The 18748-nt window shown below is 43.8% G+C and overlaps 1 protein-coding gene across 13 annotated transcripts in view; it reads right to left on the bottom strand.

The window, feature by feature from the left end:
- NEDD4L (NEDD4 like E3 ubiquitin protein ligase) overlaps positions 1 to 18748 on the bottom strand; it is a 368484-nt gene that overhangs the window by 87023 nt on the left and 262713 nt on the right. For all 13 annotated transcript variants that reach the window (XM_030925897.1, XM_030925898.1, XM_010374678.2 and 10 more), the window contains one exon: positions 618 to 668. In XM_030925897.1, the coding sequence (XP_030781757.1) occupies positions 618 to 668 (51 nt within the window). The remainder of the gene's footprint in view (positions 1 to 617; positions 669 to 18748) is intronic.

Genomic DNA, 18748 nt, shown 5'->3' with positions numbered 1-18748 from the left:
ACAGCCTCGACTGCTCTGCTACTTGGAGCAGAGAGAAATGGCAGCGCCACACATGCTAACTCAGTGCGTGTTCCAGCGAGGGTGGGTGTTCCCAGCTGACAAGTTCACTCAGAATGAACAGGCTCTTCTTTTGTCTCCATGCTGACTGAGAAAGCCAGACACCAAAATCTGGGATCTGCTATTATGGCTTGTGTAGAGGTATCCAAGAGAAACGGCATGTGCAGTTCCAGACAAAGAGCGCAAACATCTGATGGCACCCGGAGGATGCATTAGGAAGCAGAAACAGTAAGTGACAAGAAGGGAGGCCTGAGTGAAGGAAGTGTCTGTTTTATAGGATGTGATACACAAACGTGGAGCAGCTGAAGTGCAGAAAAGAGAGGGAGCTGGTGGATGGAAACGCATGTGCACGACTCAGGCACCCTTGACTCTTATAGCCAGCTTCTCCTCCATCCCCTTGAAAGGACCACTTTCCAGAAAGGACTAGGGCCACAGCACACACGCTTCATTTCAGCCTTCTCCACTGTGGTGAAGAAATACCACTCTGAAAATACGCTGACTACAAACAATTAGAAACCCCCGCCCCCAGCACGCAGCATCAAACATGAGACTGTCCTTACCGGAAGGTGACTAAGGGGCACGTCCACCTGGCCCAGGAAGTCGTCTCGTGTCTGTTAGGAAGAGAACAAAGAGTTAGTGTTTCCATCTCTTCACCGAGCGTCAGCATTTCCTAAAAATGTTTTATCACGAATAGAGACAAAGGTCCAGGGCCTGGCACTGGAATGTGGAGGGCGGAAGGCCCCAAGAAACACGAGTAACCACGCCCCAGGAGACCAGGAGCCTGTGCGCCTGGACTGAGCTGGCTGGGATTCTGTTTGGTGTCTGCTAGCAAGCAGAATGCTAAGGAAGCCTCTGCAGAAGCTGGGAGAACATGATCAGTCAGGGAAGAGACAGGCAGGGCCACAGAGGGTTTGACGGCACAGCTGGGTCCAGCTGAAAGAGAAGATGGCAAAGAAATGCTAGGAACATTTTAACAAGTGTTTACTGATCCAATGCTAAAAACTAAAGAGCTTCTTGAGAGCTGAGAGCCAGCGGAAACAGTGTATGGCCTAGTTATGAATGCATCTTACAAACTGCATCTCACAAAAAAAGACACACACTTTTTAAATCCAGTAAGTACACCGCTTTTTGATTTAGTAAGTACACTGCTTCAGAATCCATGTTTATGGATCAGGTCCTGCTAATTTTTGGACACACCATGCCTCTCCCCCTCCACATCCACCATACTGCACGTATCTCTCCCGACTTCAAAGAGGCCCAGGTGAAAAATCATTGGGAGACACACACTAGTCTCCTCTCAGGCTCTGGGAGTCATCTGGGAAGTCATGATTCAGCCCCAGGGGTCACAGGACTGGACCACAGGGTGTCCAACAGACCACAGTCACACTGTGTCCCTCGGTTATGGTGCTTGTGGCGTGGCCTCTGATGTTTAGATGACCCAAGAAGCAAATGGGACACAATGAGTATTTGCCTGCTCTCATATAAAAATATGCAGCTGGTTCCACCACATTCAAAATGCATAAAAGCCTGGCAGTTCTTTAGATATGATCAGACCAGCCCCATAGCTAGCTTGAGTCACCCAAGAAGGAATCCAGCCTACCTCGTGCTGAATCCTGGTCTCTTATTTCTACTCTGCTAGCTTACAGAGAAAGTTTCTAATTTACAGATGCTACTTTTCAAGTGTACTTGAAAAGCATTCTCTTCTTCCATTTAAAAGAAAGCAGCAGGTAAATATGAATGAGATTTATTGAAATGACTCGCTCCAAGCTTAGGAATTCCTTTTAGATAACTGAAAAAATTTGATGAACTGGAAAGCCATCTGTCTCCTCTAAACAATCCATACACGATAATAAAAAAATCAAAGTTACCACGGTTTGGGTATGCATGAAGAATGAGACTAGTCCCAACCCTTCTGATGAGATTTTCATTTCTTTTACTTTCTTAGCTGTATCTGCTACAACTCAACATGGAGAGGCCTCATCTAGCATAAAGCGGTAAAGAGAGTGTCCATAGATTCTGTATGTCTTACCAAAAGCAGCAGTCAGCAGAAGGCCTTGAGAATAATGAGAGCCTTGCTCTCCAGCTCTCAGACCTAATCACGCTGCCCCAGTGACTCACACCAATGACAGTTACACAAGGAGTTAGGCAGTGTGCCTGTTAGTTCTCTATTTGGCTGATTTCACTATTTTTTTTTTTTTTTTTTTTTAGATGGAGTCTATTGCTCTGTCACCCAGGCTGGAGTGCAGTGGTGCAATCTCAGCTCACTGCAACCTCCGCCTCCTGGGTTCAAGCGATTCTCCTGCCTCAACCTCCTGAGTAATTGGGACTACAGGCATACACCACCACGCCCAGCTAACTTTTGTATTTTTAGCAGAGATGGGGTTTCACCACGTTGGCCAGGCTGGTCTCGAACTCCTGACCTCCAACGATCTGCCTGCCTCGACCTCCCAAAGTGCTAGGATTACAGGCGTGAGTCACCACGCCTGGGCTGATTTTGCTATAATTTTAAAGCTAATATAAATATCAGTTAACTGTACTATTAAAAAAAGGAAATTCACTGAATATTGACCATAAATTGTCTGCTTAATGTGAGCAGAGTGGTGTGGCTACTTGCCACCTCTCCTCCTGCTGCTACGGCTGCTAACATGGGAAAGAAAAGACAATCAGCAGAAGGACAAGACAATCTTATTCAAAGCTGTTTCACAACCTGATAGCTTTGAAAGGCTGCCCCTGAACCATTAACATAAGTGCATTTCAATGAAACTTCACAAAATATCTACATGCCCATGTTGTTTTGCCAGGGAGACATTGAGTTCTAAACTGATAAAACAGGTTAAAGCTTTGCCCAGACACCAAAAGACAGGCACCCAGTACTAACGACCGGCAGCCGGTCTTTACACAGTGCTCCCTCTCTGTGGGCTCTGTGCCAAGGCTGCGTCTAGACCTCCCAACAACCTTCAGAGGCAGGTACAATGATTGTGCCCATTTTACAGATGGGAAACCAGAGAGGTGTGCGGCTGAGGTGCCCATCAGCCTGTGCCCTTAACTGACACTGTGTGCCGTATGTCAGCAACTGGCAGGAAAGCAAGGCGGTACCAGCTCTGGGCTTCCCACTGGATGCTGGCTTTAAACAGTGTGGATGAGAAGGGAGGGATTCTGATGATGGCACAGTCTGATGAGACTTTAGAGGTTCTGGTAAAATGTTTATTTGCTATGTTATCTTTACACTACCTCCTACTCCAACTGTTTCTTTCCTCAAATGGAACACAGTTTACCGAATTTCCTGAGGTACTGCAAAGCCAGGAAACTTCACTTACACCTTTTATCACATGTTCTCATTATGTTAAAATAATTTTTTAAAACAGTAAAAGATGAGGCAATTCGCCATTAAAGGAAACAGAAGGCTCTTATTCATTTACATGAAGAGAGATGGAAATTATTTTTGAAACAAAATAGGGATCAAGTACAGGAATGCACATGGTCAAAATGAACTGGCTTAAACTAGTGTTTCACCAGTCAATGGAAGATGTAGTTGGCTGAGAGATCTAGGCTTCAAAAGATCCCATTGTTGCCAAAACTACAGAAAGTTCAGGCCATGTAAAATATTTAGGTTAGGGACACTACACCGATTAAAAACAAAAATGGCCAGGCATGGTGGCTCACGCCTGTAATTCCAGCACTTTGGAAGGCTGAGACGGGCAGATCACTTGAGGTCAGGAGTTCGAGATCACTCTGGTCAATATGGCGAAATCCCGTCTCTACTAAAAATACAAAATTAGCCGGGAGTGGTGGCTAGTGCCTGTTGTCCCAGCTACTTGGGAGGTTGAGGCAGGAGAATCGCTTGAACCGGGGAGGCAGAGGTTGCAGTGAGTTGAAATCCCGTCACTTGCACTCCAGCCTGGGAGACAGGGCAAGACTCCAGCTCAAAAACAAACAAACAAAAATGTCTTCACCACCACAGAGGAGATCTAACGGGATCAGAGAACCTCCTGGTGCCTTCATGCCACGGGGAGGAGCAGGCATGTTGAAGGAACACCTCTGTTTGATGTAAGAGGAATTGGGAGGTGTGCTAGTGTGCAGGATTCTGCCTGTGGGCCCTGGAGGGACAACGTTTGAGGCCATCCCAGCACCCTTAAGTCATCACCACCACAGTGCAACATCTCATACCAACATTATAAAAGCATTAATCAAATCAATTTTTAATGATTTCCAATACAAAATTATTTCCATGAAGCATCAAGTTAACTATAATAGCCTACAAAACCAAATTAACTTCAACCCGTATGGTGAACACTGGTATTTCCTGTGGTTAAGTGGTAAAATGCTGTCAATTTCCAAGCCATTACCTGCCATACAACTCTCAAGGCTGAAAACGCACCCTTTAGTAACAAAATAATAAATGCTCCCTTCTAATGAGCCATCAAATATTTTCCCAGTGAAATGACAATGTAGAATGGAGCCCCTGAAACGTGTCCTATCAGGTGAAACAAAAATTCATATTCTGATATTGGAAAAGTTACATACACAAATAAAACACTGTCTCTTTTAGAGCTTGTGCAGTAAATACTGATGAACTACATTCAGGACTGCCGCCCTCCCCTTTAAAAATCACTATTAAGTAAGAAGAAGGGGACAAGAGGGTGCCCTGTTCATGCAGAGGGGTATGCTGCCACCGAGGGTGGATGCCACCAGGACCTGAAGCCCGGGGACTATTATAATCGCTCCAGTAGAAGAGATTATAGCCTGTGGGCATTTCCCCAGATGTGAGTGCATACTAGGTCAAAGCTGTCAGCACTGACGTGGACGCCAGGCTTAGATGTCCTCACAAAATACTCAAGACTCTATTTCTCAAAGAACACATCCATTCAAAAAAAAAAAAACCAAAACCACAGGAACTCTTATCTTTAGGGTAGAACTGTACTTGGAGGACGTGATTCCAATCTTACTATACACCAATGACCACCTCACCCTATTCCTTTCAAGACAGAGGCGGTGGTAGCATGATTGGGTGCACAGTGAACTTCACATGGAAGCTCAAAGGGAGAGCATCTGACTGTGCAGAAAGACAAGCATTAAAGAAAGGAAGGGCCACCCACAGCTCACACTGGGGTCCTAAAGACCCCCAGCTGGGAGCCCAGGGGGTTGAGGGTGCAAGGAGCTATGATTGTGCCACCACACTCCAGCTGGGGTAACAGAGCAAAAGAATTGGTGATTCTTGGTAAAACGACCCATGTGTATTCCTGAAGCTATGTATCAAGGTAATCTTTTTAAGTTGTGAGTTACAACCCACAAATGGGACACAGGCCCCAGTGCTGACAGAGGCCCTCAGCAAAGCACAATGCCAGCTTTGGCATTACAGAGAAAAGGAAGGAAGAACGTTCCTTTTCCTCCTTCCACTTATCAGGCACATCAGCTTCTATCACACAATCAGAGCAGGGCTGTGGTTCAGGAAGAGGTAAAATGTGAGTGTGGTTCCACCCACACTAGGCATTGCATAACCCAAGGAAGGTTTCTGCACCTGGGCGGTGCCTCTGCCTTTCAAGGTGAATAGATTCAAAATATGTCACTGAAATTACCTTAAATAAGAGCCAAGTGGTATTCAAATAAAGAAAAAAGTGTGATGACATATTCTCTGAATGCACATACCCTACCAAAATTCACTTCGTATGCACCAGAACACAAAACCCAAACAAAATTCAAGTACTTTTTGGTAAACACACACAGGGCTTTTACATGGCCAGCTCCTCTGCCATTTAGTTTTTAAGAAGTAAGGGACAAAATCTGCCATTCTGTTATACAGAGTATGGTGTGTCCTAGAGACACTGGTTCTTATTTATAACAACAAACAGGACCTCCATGTCAACAAAGTGTCAGAGCAAATTTGCAGGACTTTTACAGGTCCGAGGAAAACCATGCTGGAAGGCAGCAGAACTCAACCCTGCTGGCTGCACCTACAACCAGGAAGGCCATCTATTTTGAGGAACACTTATTAATGAAGTTTAAAAAATTAAACTGAAGTTGGAGAGACAGCGAGCGAGAGAGCAAGAGTGAGAGCGAGAGTGAGCTCTCGCTCACTCTCTGTGCTTGCAGAGACTGCAGCAGCCCTGCAATAGCAGCCTGGTTTTAACCACAAAGCATAACTAGACCAGTATAAAAGGGGCAGTGAGAAGACACTCCTTTGAGGGCTCAGAGGGAGTCCTGGTGGCTCCAGGTACTCAGCTACGACATCAGGGGATGAGGTGTGCCTGATGTCCCCACCTCCCTCTGGGCGGGTGGAGGTGGTTCAAGCACACTCAGTTCTCTGCCCCACTCCAAATATAAGCATATCCCAGGGGTGGGGTCAACTAATGGCCACAAGAATTACCATTTTTTTTTTTTTTTTTTGCAATAGGAGCACTTGATATCTGAACTTAAGGAAACTGGAGGTGCGAACACTGGGACAGGACTCTGCCAACTAGATGCCCAGGTGAGCAGCACTGTTGTGCTTAGGAGCTTTTCCTCCTCAGCTCCTTCAGGCAGGGCTCAGCCACAGGCAGGAGGCATCTCTCCCCGCACATCCTCATCTGGACTGTCCACGGTTCAAGTGCTCAGCAGCCACAGGGTCTGGGGGCTTTGGAGCTCTGGACAGGTTAGGACAACACAGTTCTGCCACGTAGCAGAGGCATGAGCAGAATGCTGCAGGGACACCTTGGGGGAGCGACAGATTCTGCCAAGGGAAGGCCAGGGATGGCCATGCAGGACATAACTTCAAGCAGGGTCCTGAGGCAGGGGTATGCAGGGAGGATGGAGCAGGGAGGACAGGAGTGGCCAGCACGGGAGCATCTGGTTGAGGGCTCGCTGACCAAAAGGTCCATGTCACCGATGAGGCGTGGCCCCGTGGGGCAGTGGTGGGGAGGGAAGCTGAGAACGGGCCTCAGGGTCACATATGAATCGCTCTCTCAAGAGGACAGTCTCCTGGGGCAAGCGAAGACGCATGAGGACATTAAACAAGGAAAAACTGGCAAGGACTGTGTCCCAAAAAGGTGCCTGAGCAGGAGAGCTGACTGGAGAGAGAGCACTAAGGACAGCGCTGAGGACAGTGCGAAGTGACCCAGTTGAGCACCACAAGGGTGCGGCCCACTCAGGACACGGAGGGTGTGGTGTTCCCGCAGAAGGGTTCCGCTCGGGGATGCTTCGTGTCAGCAGGTGTTTGTTCGCTGGGTGATGAGGGCATCAGGTAATGCCCACTAAGGCCTCAGTGCAGTGCCCATCAGGAGGGCTGGGAGCTGCAGACCAGCATTACTGACTTGACACTGACACAAAGCAAACGTGGAGGACGGTGGAGGAAGAAGTAGCCCAAGGGAGGCGTGGCCAGGTCATTGCCTGAGACTCACACTGAGCGCAGGACTGGCTGTCCCACCACCCAGGCACGGAAGCTGCCTGTAGCACAGTCCATACTGCCTGTTACCCTGACAGTCACCACCTTTATTCTCCTCTCTGTGAAGAGATGTCTTCCCCTTTCACCCAGACGTGCTTGGTTACAGATCTAGGGGAAACAACTGTCTCTTGAGTTGTACCTTTTCAGAGGAGGGAAGAAGCCAGAGCTTATCATGCTTACAAGTTCTGGGGCACAGCCTGGCATCACAGTTATCTGTTACATCTACTCCAAAGCTGTCCAGTTGCGCAACGCCACTGACAGCTTCTTATAAGGTTATTTTACTTTTGCAAAAAATGCAGATGTAAAAACCCCTCCGGTATTACTGGGGTCCTGTTATTAACTGTTTCTCCACTGTCTTTCTTGTGAAAGAAATGCTAAACGTATTTGCTGAATAAACTGAAACATTTTAATGAATATAATATGCCAAAAATAAGGCAAACATTTACACATATTCTACTTCTTACAAAGCAAACTGATATGAGATTGAACTTAATTTAAAAGTTAATTTGAAAGTTAATTTAGAAGGAAAATGTGTCACTGGGTTCTCTTTATAATATTGTTTAATTTTGTGCTTCTGGTTTTATGGTGCAATTTGTCTTAATTTCTCAAGATTCCAGGATAATTTTACCAGAGTAAGTGTCACTTTTCTACTCTTTTAAAATCAAATCTTCTGCAAGCAATTTTAATACCAGATTAAACGTATCAAGGAAAAAATAGCAATGATACTTTTAGATCCTATATTTTTTCTCTGAACTTAACTACCAAAGAACAGATCTTAATCTGAAATACTGAATGACAGACACTCTTAGTAACCATGCGGTGTCAAGAAATGACTTGGATTGGGTAGAAGGAACCCTAAGTACACCAGCGGTTCAATGCCAGTTTTTACTTTGATTTCATTTTCATATTTATTGCTAAAAGCTCTTCCTCACATATCTCAGGGCATCTGAACCTCACAGTCCATCCCACTGCCTGGCTGGCTCATAGTTGGGGTATGTGGAATGTCACAAGCCAGCAACAACAAATTACATGGCAATGGAAGTGCTGTGTGGTTTTATTCTTGAATTGTAATTACTGAAGGCTCTGAACTAGAGTCATATAGGTTTATGCAAGGACACTAGCTAACTTTTCATAAAGTCTCCATTAAACAGCCTCAATGCAAGCATTGGCATCATAGTTAGATCTGTTGCAGGACTTTTCCTTAGTTCAGCTAAAGAGGGGTCCTTGTCACAACAAAAAATTAGGCTCACAATTTAAAGGGTGAGAAAAATGGGACTTATTGGACAAAAAGGAAAAAAAGGAAAGCAGGAACTCTCTGCAAAGCTGGAGTCCTGCCAGCGTGCTTCCTGCCTCACAGACTGCCTGGGCGACAAGAGTGAAATTCCATTTCAAAAAAAGAAGAAAGAAACTTGCCCAAGGTCACAGAGCTAGTAGGGAGTGGCCAAAACATGAACCCAGGCAGTCTTCCATCGTGATGCAGCTGTACTTCATGCACCAGAGTTGTAAGGAAAACATGAACAGCCTCCCCCAATCCCTGCTCAAAAATCCTAGTATGCTATGTTGTCATCCCCAACTCCATACCCCTCATGAATTACGCTTGCCAAATCTTGCCATGCGCCCTTCCTCCCTCATCTATATTTTGATATAAAAACGAAATGAGTAACATATAAGTTTGAAAGAGAAAACAAATGGAACTTATATGTTACGAAATGAGTAACATGTAAGTTTGAAAGAGAAAACAAATGGAACGGAATAGTTTTTATTCTTTTACTTCACTCCCCCGCCCACACCCGATATCTTTTAAAGCAGAGCTCTTCAAACTGGAGCATGCACAGCTCTAGGGATATACAAAGACTTTCCAGGGGACTCAGACATGGGCAATTCTAAAGAAATCATTTTCTAGATCCTTCCATATGTCCTCTTCCTTGAAACCGATCTGGCCTGAGAATAGTGCTTGCCTTCTGTGGCTCTCCTTTCCTGCTTCCCGTTTCTAAATCACAACCTTCCATCCCTGCCTTTCCAAAGAAAGACGTACTCCTCCCCCTTCTTGAATCATACACCATGGTCCACTTTGCTGGGTATAAAAGCCTCTGGAGGACAAAATGAATGAAGGAACGGAATCTATCATAAAGTCAAGTTATTAACTAGGTTGTTATAAAAACATTTCCCTGAAAACTCCTAAGTAGTTAAAGCCAAGTCCCCCCACTCCCTCCCCTCCCCATCCCACACCACCTAACAATTTTAGATGACAGCAATGGAAAAGAAAAATTCCTTCTTTCCACACATCAGGTTGATGAGAAGAGTGTGTAGAGGAAAACTTCAAAGCTCTGTAAAACAAATTAAGCAAAAGATTATACGTATTTTGAAAGTATACCATATAAAACAAGGATGTCCAAGGATGAGGAGAAACTTCCATTAACTAGATTTTAGAGTCTAGCAGGTGCTTGTTTAGACACAGAGTATAGGCCTCCTCCCTACAATCCACTGAAGACACGCTGAGAAACAGGGCCCAACTCACTCTTTTTCTAGTCTCTTTATGACAGAGTAACACCAGCAGGTACTGAGGCAGAATGTGCAGCACTGAGGTGTGCTGTTAACCAGAGGTGCCCGGGCTGCTTAGACACCGGAATCCCTGCAAAGTTCTCAAATCACTGTACCCAGGCCTCACCTCAGAAAATTAAATTTCTGGGGGAGGGGCTCAGTTGTAGGTGTGATTTAAAAGCACTCTACCTTATTCTAATTTTTGGCCAGGGTTGACAACCACTGGGTGAAGCTACCCATTTTCCTTGTTCACAAAAGAGAAACTATAATTACTTATTAAACTAGTGGAGTGACACTGATCAGCACACTGATACTAAATTGCAATCTCAGAGTACACAATAGGTTCCCCTCCTTCTCCAGCTCTCCTCACTTGTGCCTCTGCTGTTCTCCTAAATGAGAAATCACTGGACTCATTTACACATGGAGGTAAAAATAACCGCCTGGGCCCAGAATGCAGATGAGATGCAGAAGATGGTGCATTTCTGGCTGCCCCTGTTTGGAACCCCAGTGCTCTGGCCTGATAGGGCTAGGATATTAATAGGAGTAAGATTCACAGGTGCACAAAGCACAGGGATTTCACTAGTCACAGCGAAGGGATATCTGGCTGCCACTCTAATACTGGGGCTAAAAAGACAAATCCCATTTCAAAATAGAATCAGAGAATGTGATCAGAGAATGTGTCCCGCCTAAGGACCTCAAAAGTCATTTAGTGCAACATATGTCTTAGGCTTGTATCCTCATCCATCCCTGCTTTCAAGTGGGTGCTCACCCTGCTTAGCTCTGAACATCATCAGTGACAGGGAGCTACCTACCTAATGGGTTTGTGGAAAGGGGATGGGTTTTGGACATATAGATGGCTAGTTTAAAATCCCATGTCTATCTAGAAGTAGCTGAACAACCAAAGGAAGGTTTCTCAATCACCAAAGGTCAATCTCATCCAAAGTTAGCATAAAAACCACTTTATCTTGCACAGTCATTGATATTAAATGGGACAATTAGATTCAACAAATGTTCTTTCTTTCTTTTTTAATTGAGACAGAGTCTTGTTATGTTGCCCAGGCTGAAGTGCAGTGTTACAAACATAGCTCACTGTAGCCTCAAACTCCTGGGTCCAAGCACTCCTCCCACTTCAGCTTCCTGAGTAGCTAAGACTACAGGCATGTACTACCACATCAGGCTAATATACATAGATATAATTTTTTTTTTTTTTTTTTTTTTTTGGTAGAGACAGGGTTTTGTCCAGGTGGTCTCAAAATCCTGGGCTTAAGTGATCCTCCCATGTCGGCTTCCCAAAGTGTTGGGATTACAGGTATGAGCCACTGCCCCTAGCCAATAAATGTTACTTCTGACTAGCATATCTCAAAGTCAGCATCCTTAACATTTGGAGCTAGATAATTCTTTCTGCCAGGGCTGTCCTGTGCTTCGTAAGGTATTTGGAAGCATCTCTGGCTTCTGCTCACTAGATATAGCAGCAACTGTCACCCCTCAGTTTTGTGCAATCCAAAACTGTCAAACATCCCTGGGAGGCAGGTGTGGGGGCAGGGGGAAGAAGTGCTCCCAGTTGAGGACTACTGTCCAATCCTACTCCCTCCCCTCCACTCTGGAAGGTGTCCATTCCATCTTTGGGCAACTCTATAAGAATGTTCTAGTAATCTGGTGTTCATTTTTCTTTAACTCCTATCTCCTTGAAACATCAAAATAAAAGTAATGTAAGTTTCTGTAACTAGAAAGTGGCAGGACTAGGATTTGAACCAGACTCTCTTTCACTCTAGCACTCAGGAGTGAAAGAGTTATTTGTTTCCACTGTTTCTTAGTGGCTAATCTCTACCACGGGTCAGGATGGCTTAATTTGAAGAAAGTTATGTCTTTGTCCTCCAGCTGCTTTTCCTTTTGCCCCTGGAGTACTTAAAAAAAGATCAGCAAGCAAAGCTCCATGTACCAGAGTATTTCCTAATTAATGGGTAAAATGGAGAGTGTGACACAGTTCACTACGTGGCTGCCAGGGAAATCCCCAAGAAGCTGAGACCTAGGGGGGAGCTCCTTGCATGAATGAGTTGTGTTTAAGATCAACAGCAAAAGCTACACACTTTCCAGAACAAGGAGACAGGCCACACAGGGCTATAAATGGGAACACACAGTGGGGCTACCATCAAAGCCAGGAAAGTCCAGGAACATGACAGGGGAAATGTAATGGTGCTTTAGAGAAAATCCCAGAGGAGCAAAATGCCCCCAATATTAACTTCAATGTCGCATCAAAAGCCTTCAACAATCAAACTACCAAAGACAGTAAGAATGAGCATCCTAGGCACCGACCTTTGACTCTTTATGTCTCAAAACACAAGATCAACCTGGGAGAGAAAAGTTCCATTCATTACTCATAACTTTTTCCAAGAATCACTGTGTACATGGGCTACAACTCAAGTGCCCATGCTTGCAAGTGGTTTTGCACCCCTGCCATTTGGAAAACCCACCAGGATGAGTTAAGTAAGGCCCCAGGAGCAGGGTTGCCCAGTGCTGATGACAGGTGTCTACTTCACTTTTGCACTCTGATGCCTCTCTTGCCTCACCCTAGTTCCAGTCCTGAAATCTGCTTCTGTTGCACTGCCTGCCCTCTACTGATGACTACAAGGTAGAAGAGACAAGGAAAGCACTATCTCCAAGAAGTTCATCATCTCGATGCATGTGTTCAAAGTCACAGGTGGAGATCTGAAGTACTCCGTGGAAGAAGTCCTCCAAGGACTGGGGCATGGAGCCTTGGGTACTGTTGCTTGTTGGGAAAGAGCTAGCTAAATGGGTACCAGTCCTTCCCTGGACGAGGGTCCTCATCTGGAAAATGGGGCTAAGACCATCTGCACATTCTATTTCATAAACTGGTACATATCTGAGATGTCAGGGTATATGAAAGGCTGCTGCAAGTTACTATTGAATGTTATTAAGCTACTGTTAGTGAATATTTTAAATTGACTGTTGAGAAATAGGAGGAGTAGTGGGTCCCTGCCAAGGCTGGTCAACTGGAAAGCATACAGTTATTTTCAGAAAGCCAGTGGTTCAATTCATCTGGTCTCCAATGAAGGAACTGCTGTGTTGCAGAGTTCAGTGTGCGCAATTTGAGAAACCCTGTTCTATTATGTGAGGACAAAGTATATGAAAGAGCTTTAAAAAGTGGGATGGAATGTTAGAAAGTATTCCTTAAAAAATAACTTCATGAAGCAATAAAAGGTGGCATAAGGAGCAACATGCAAGACTAAATAAGGCTAAAAAACTTGGTCTAACCTCAAAATGGGGACACTCTCTTGGAATTTTAGAAATGACTTCTTTTTTTCCCCCTTTAAAACATTATCTAGTGGGAGGCTATTCACCAATGTATAGACATGATACGCTCATGAGGCGATTTATGTATATACCGGTTGTATGAAACATAAAGCCTATAATCCCAAAGAAAATTGTGTCATCAATAGTAATCTCCTCAGATTAGACTACAAAAGATTCTGGAATCTACAAAGTAACTGGGACACCAACCAGCATGAACCCAGGAGCTTCAGTGACATTCTCTCACCATGCTGAGGTTCTCAGTGAATTCCCCAACCACTGGGGCAGGGGCAACAAGGGAACATGATGTGTCCCATCACACTTCCAAGTGCACACTGGTGGACACCTCTATAGGGTGCCTGTAGGGAACCAAAGGGCATGGCACCAGTGGTAACTCACCTCTGATGACAGAGCTGGGCTTGGGGCCTGGGCACAGTTTCCTGGTCATCCTAAATATTAATGGGTATTCTGCATTCAACTCCATGATATTTCAATGGCTAGAACTAAGGCCGCAGAAATACCCACCACGTTTCTATCTTATGATTCACAGACAACTGTTTGAAAAGCACAGGCTGCTCCAACAGTCACAGGGATCCTGGCAGAACTGCTTGGCTGCGCTCACTCTGACCCTGAGTAAGCTCCCCAGCCTCCTGAGTGTCTCTCAAGTGGAGATAATAGTTTATAATCCAATGCATTATTAGAGGAATCATGAAGATATGCACCAAACTAGCACAAGGCCTAGAAGAGAGCAGATGGCTGAGAGGTAAATTAAACTGTTAAACTGTTATTCTACAGGGTACCTTCCTGGAAAGAAAACTAGAGAGAGTGACACATTGCAGGGGGTACTCAGGAGCTGGCCTACATAGTCACAGCTATATAGATGATTCCCACAAAATTCTAACCTTCCCATTGATCAAAGCGCCCAATTTCATTAAAATTCAACTTCCAATAACTATATTCAGGGGCTGAATTTTACTAGAACACGAGGAGAAGGGATGAGTGAATAGCAATGACCCAGGAGTTCAGATACTCGGGGCTAAACTGATATATTCAGACACTTAAATGAGCTCTATAAGTTGTCATTCTTTTATCGATTTAATCATTTGAGCTCTTCTTCCATAGTTGAAAGGAAAGAGTACTGAGAGAGTTAAAGGAACCTGGTGCCTAACACACTATGGAACCCAAGGGAAATCACCTGAACTTTCTGTGCTGTATTTCTGTGCTGTATAAAACGTGGGGCGAAGACTTGGCAATTTGAAGATTCTTTATACGTGTACAGCTTTCAGAGCTTATGAGATATACCTTGCTGTAATAATACCAGTTTCCTTTGCCCTTAGTGTCTATTTTGGACAAAGTTTAACTGAAGAAAATTATCTAATAATCTGTAAATCAAGCAATATGCACATACTTTCAATTTAGAAACTGAGGAGCAAATCTAGTAAAGCAGACAGAGATGCACACAGGGGCAAACCTTGCCCATTGGGCCACAGACTCATTCATCCTGGAACCCCCTGCGCCTAAGAGAGCCCAGCATATACTGGAATTCGGTAATACTGCACTGAACTGGGCTGGGACTCTCTGACTGCCATGTGCAAAAAACTCCAAGCATGGCCTCTACAGAGTTTCTCTGCTCCCATTCCTGAATAATTCTGAGAACTGAGTGCTGGGAAAGACAGCAAAAAGAGCATGGCTCCATATTCTGTCTTTTGCTCTATTCCTGGCCCCGCACCTTTTTGGATAGTGACTTGGTGTAGTTATTTAACTTCTCTGAGACCAGCTTCTGCATTTGCAAAGTGGGGATAACAATTACAAAGTGGGGATAACACTGAGAGGTGTTCAGGAGGATGAGCCTGGGAGAGGACTGGTGCACTAGATGGAAGGTAGTATTAAATCCAAATACATCCTCAAGAGTACAAAGTGCTGTAAAACTTCCACTTAAGCTTGGGGTGGTAATCCTCCTATTTGCATCAAACAATTAATTTTAAGCTATAAATCAACAACTATTAGCATATACAAAGCACTCACCACTCTGTGCCCAGCACTATTCTAAGAGCTTTGCACAAGTTAGTTCACTTAATCCTCACAACAACCTTATAAGGTAGATGCTATCTATCCCTGTGTTACAAACGAGCATAGTAAAACATAGAAAGGCCTAGTAACTTGTCCAGGGTACACTGTGAGTAAGCAGTGGAGCCAAGATCTAAATTTTCATCCATGACAAGATGTACAGTCTCTTAAGTCACAAATGTGGCTGATTTTACTTTTCAAAGTAAAACCTCCAATTCTTATTTTTTTTTTCTTTTTGCTGGATCAAAATCTTGCCCAGACATTGGCACATTCTTGATCGTTCCTTGGGGAGCTAGTCATTGTAACATCTGGCAGATCACAAACGGACCATTTAAGCATTTGGAGGATAAATTATAAATCTGAGCCTTACTTTGGATACTATCTTGAGAAAAACTGTGAACAGCTGACTGTGAAACTCTTAAAATCTTATTTTTAAAAAAAGATACCAGAGAGCCTTTTTGAAACTCTCCATTACCCCAACCCCAATTCATCTCCCAAAGGGACCAGGATTGGGGAGGAGACTGCCTATCTATTTATGAAATTCAACGTAATCATATCTGTTACAGGACCTCTCTGTAAAAGCTGTCAGTGTGTGGGTGAATTGATTCTACCCCTCCATAGACGATAACTTAGGGCATTTCAAACCCACAGTAAATGGCAACTAGCTCCAAATAGACACTAAAATACATTTAGTATACACAAAGGTACTAAAAATGTTTTGATTCATCAGTACATACTATATTTTTCTTTTCAGGCATCAATCTGTCAAAGAAATACCTTGTTGTCTAGCAGCCAAGAAATGTATCACTGCTATTCATATGCTAAGCTGCAATTCAAGAAGTCAAGGGGACAAAAACACATTTGTTTCAGCCAAGCTCAAGCATCTCTCTCCCCTCACCCTGCAAAGGGAACTGAAGACAGGAGGTGACACTCGGATAAAGGCACTGATGTGGCACCTTCTCAAATCGCTTATCATGTGGGATGCACACAGTGTGCGAACAATTAGCAGCTTTGTGTAGGAGGAATCCTCTTTTATTCTCTTGAAATTCAAGTGAGAATTTCTAATAAAACAGAATCACAAACTCCAGAACGGTTACTCTGCATACAAGACCAAATCGTGTTGAGCCACAAGCCTTCTTCAGCCCTATCACATGTGTATGTAAATGTGCATATTCTAGTTGAGGAGTGAAAGTCACTGCAAACATTCGAGGGATGTGACTAAAGATAATATTTAGAAGGCAACTGTCATCAATTCAACGTGATGGCTAAGTAATCCTCAGTCATGTCATGAATCAGTATTAGCTACAGCCAGCAACTTAATCACTTATTTATTTAATTTTGCTTTTTGCTGGAAGAAATAATATGCTACGCTGCAATTCAAGAGGACAAAAATACAGTGAGATATTGTCATATAAAATGTAATTTAGGAGCCTGTTCTATATCCAAGGTGACATGATATCCCCAGAAATGTTTGTCATCATGTGCCCAATGGAATGAACCCGAGAGAACAGTGATTACTTAGAAGTGCTGCACTAAAGGGAGCCCATAAACTCACCCAGCCCACAAACATGTCGTTTTTTTTTTTTAAAGGAAAAACGGGGAGAGAGAAGGAAAAGACAAAGTTTAAGGCAGTGTTCTAAACACTGCACATGCATTATTTCATTTAATCATCTCAATAATCCTAAGGCAGAAACCATTATTAGTCCTATTTCAAAAATCAGAAAAGGGGGGTTTCAAAATGTTAAGTAATTTGCCCAAGTCATACGGTGAATGAAGCCCTAATTGTGCAGTGGAAAATTCAGGATCGTCTTCTATATTGTTGCTGCAGATTTTACTAAGATAACCAGGGTTCCAGGGATAAGCTGAACATCAGGTATTCCCAGAATACTATCAGTATCATGCATTACAACCCAAAGAAATTCAGGTTCCCTTAAAACATATACAGAAAAAAATTATCTTTTTCTTTTATAGGGATATTTCTATAATTTACACTAAGAAATGACATTCATGTAGACAGAGTGAACTGGCACAAATTTAAATGACCCCAAACGGTACAGCATATTATCAGAGATTCATCTACTGTAAATGTAAGTCTCCTTGATTTTATTCTCAGTTAGTATCACTGATTTAGATGACTCTAATCATACTTGTTAACCCTGAGACATTATTTTTTAATTGTTTCCCTTCAAGAATTTAAATTGCTATTTTATTGGAGGAAAAGCCACTGGAGAATAGAAAAAGGGATCATCAAAGCACAACAGGGAAGAATAATCAACACAGAAAGGTGCACTTGTAAGAGGGGGCTCCCAGGAAAAGACTCGAAGACAGTGAAAAATCATGGAACAGGAAACAGTCAAATATGGATATGATCACCGAAATCGGTCTCTGGCTAAATGTTCCAACACACAGAGATACCTACCAAGAGAACAGGCACAGGGGCTTACAAAGACACTTGTGGACTGCATTTGGGGTCCACCCATCTCATTCAGGACAACGCCCCATATCAGGATCCTTCATTGAATCACATCTGCAGAGGCACTTTCATGTAAGGCAATGCTGACAAGTTTCAGGGGTCAGGACCCAATAAATCTGTGAGCCAGTTTTCAGCCTACAAAGTCTCCTATTTGGGAGATACGGGCTTGGATGCTCACTGCTGGTACCCCTATCTGGCTCTCAGGATCAAATACAACCTTTTTCTTATGACTAATTTTACACACACGTCTTCTCTTCCAACAAAACCACAAGCAACCTTGGGGCAAGCAGAGTTTTATGTATCTCTGTATCTCCCACAGTGCTAAGCAACAGCATCAACACGTAGTAAGTTCTCAATAATCACTCAACTCAGCTGCAGGGTAAGATGATCCCTGTAGGACAGAATCTGAATTTTTTGACACTCTCATCCATAAGCCGCCCCACCCTTGTTGAAACTGGGAGACAGCAGGCTGAATACTGGCTCACAAAATTTATTAGGTCCTGACCCCTGAAACCTGTCAGTGTTCCCTTACATGAAAACGCCTTTGGAGATGTGATTAAATGAAAGGTTCTGAAATGGGGGATTGTCCTGGGACCTAAATGCAGTCACAAGTGTCCTTGTTTATTTTTATTTATTTATTTATCTATTTAGAGACAGAATCTCACTCTGTCTGTAAGTGCAGCGGTGTGATCTCGGCTCACTGCAACCTCCGCCTCCTGGGTTTAAGCAATTCTTGTGCCTCAGCCTCCCAAGTAGCTGGGATTACAGATGAGTGCCAACACAACCGGTTATTATTATTATTTTTTTTTATTTTGAGGCAGAGTCTTGCTCTGTTGCCCAGGCTGGAGTGCAGTGGCACGATCTCAGCTCAATACAACCTCCAC

Source organism: Rhinopithecus roxellana, chromosome 21 (assembly GCF_007565055.1).
Source record: "Rhinopithecus roxellana isolate Shanxi Qingling chromosome 21, ASM756505v1, whole genome shotgun sequence".
Lineage (NCBI taxonomy): Eukaryota > Metazoa > Chordata > Mammalia > Primates > Cercopithecidae > Rhinopithecus > Rhinopithecus roxellana.
This window is presented reverse-complemented; position numbering and strand designations above follow the sequence as displayed.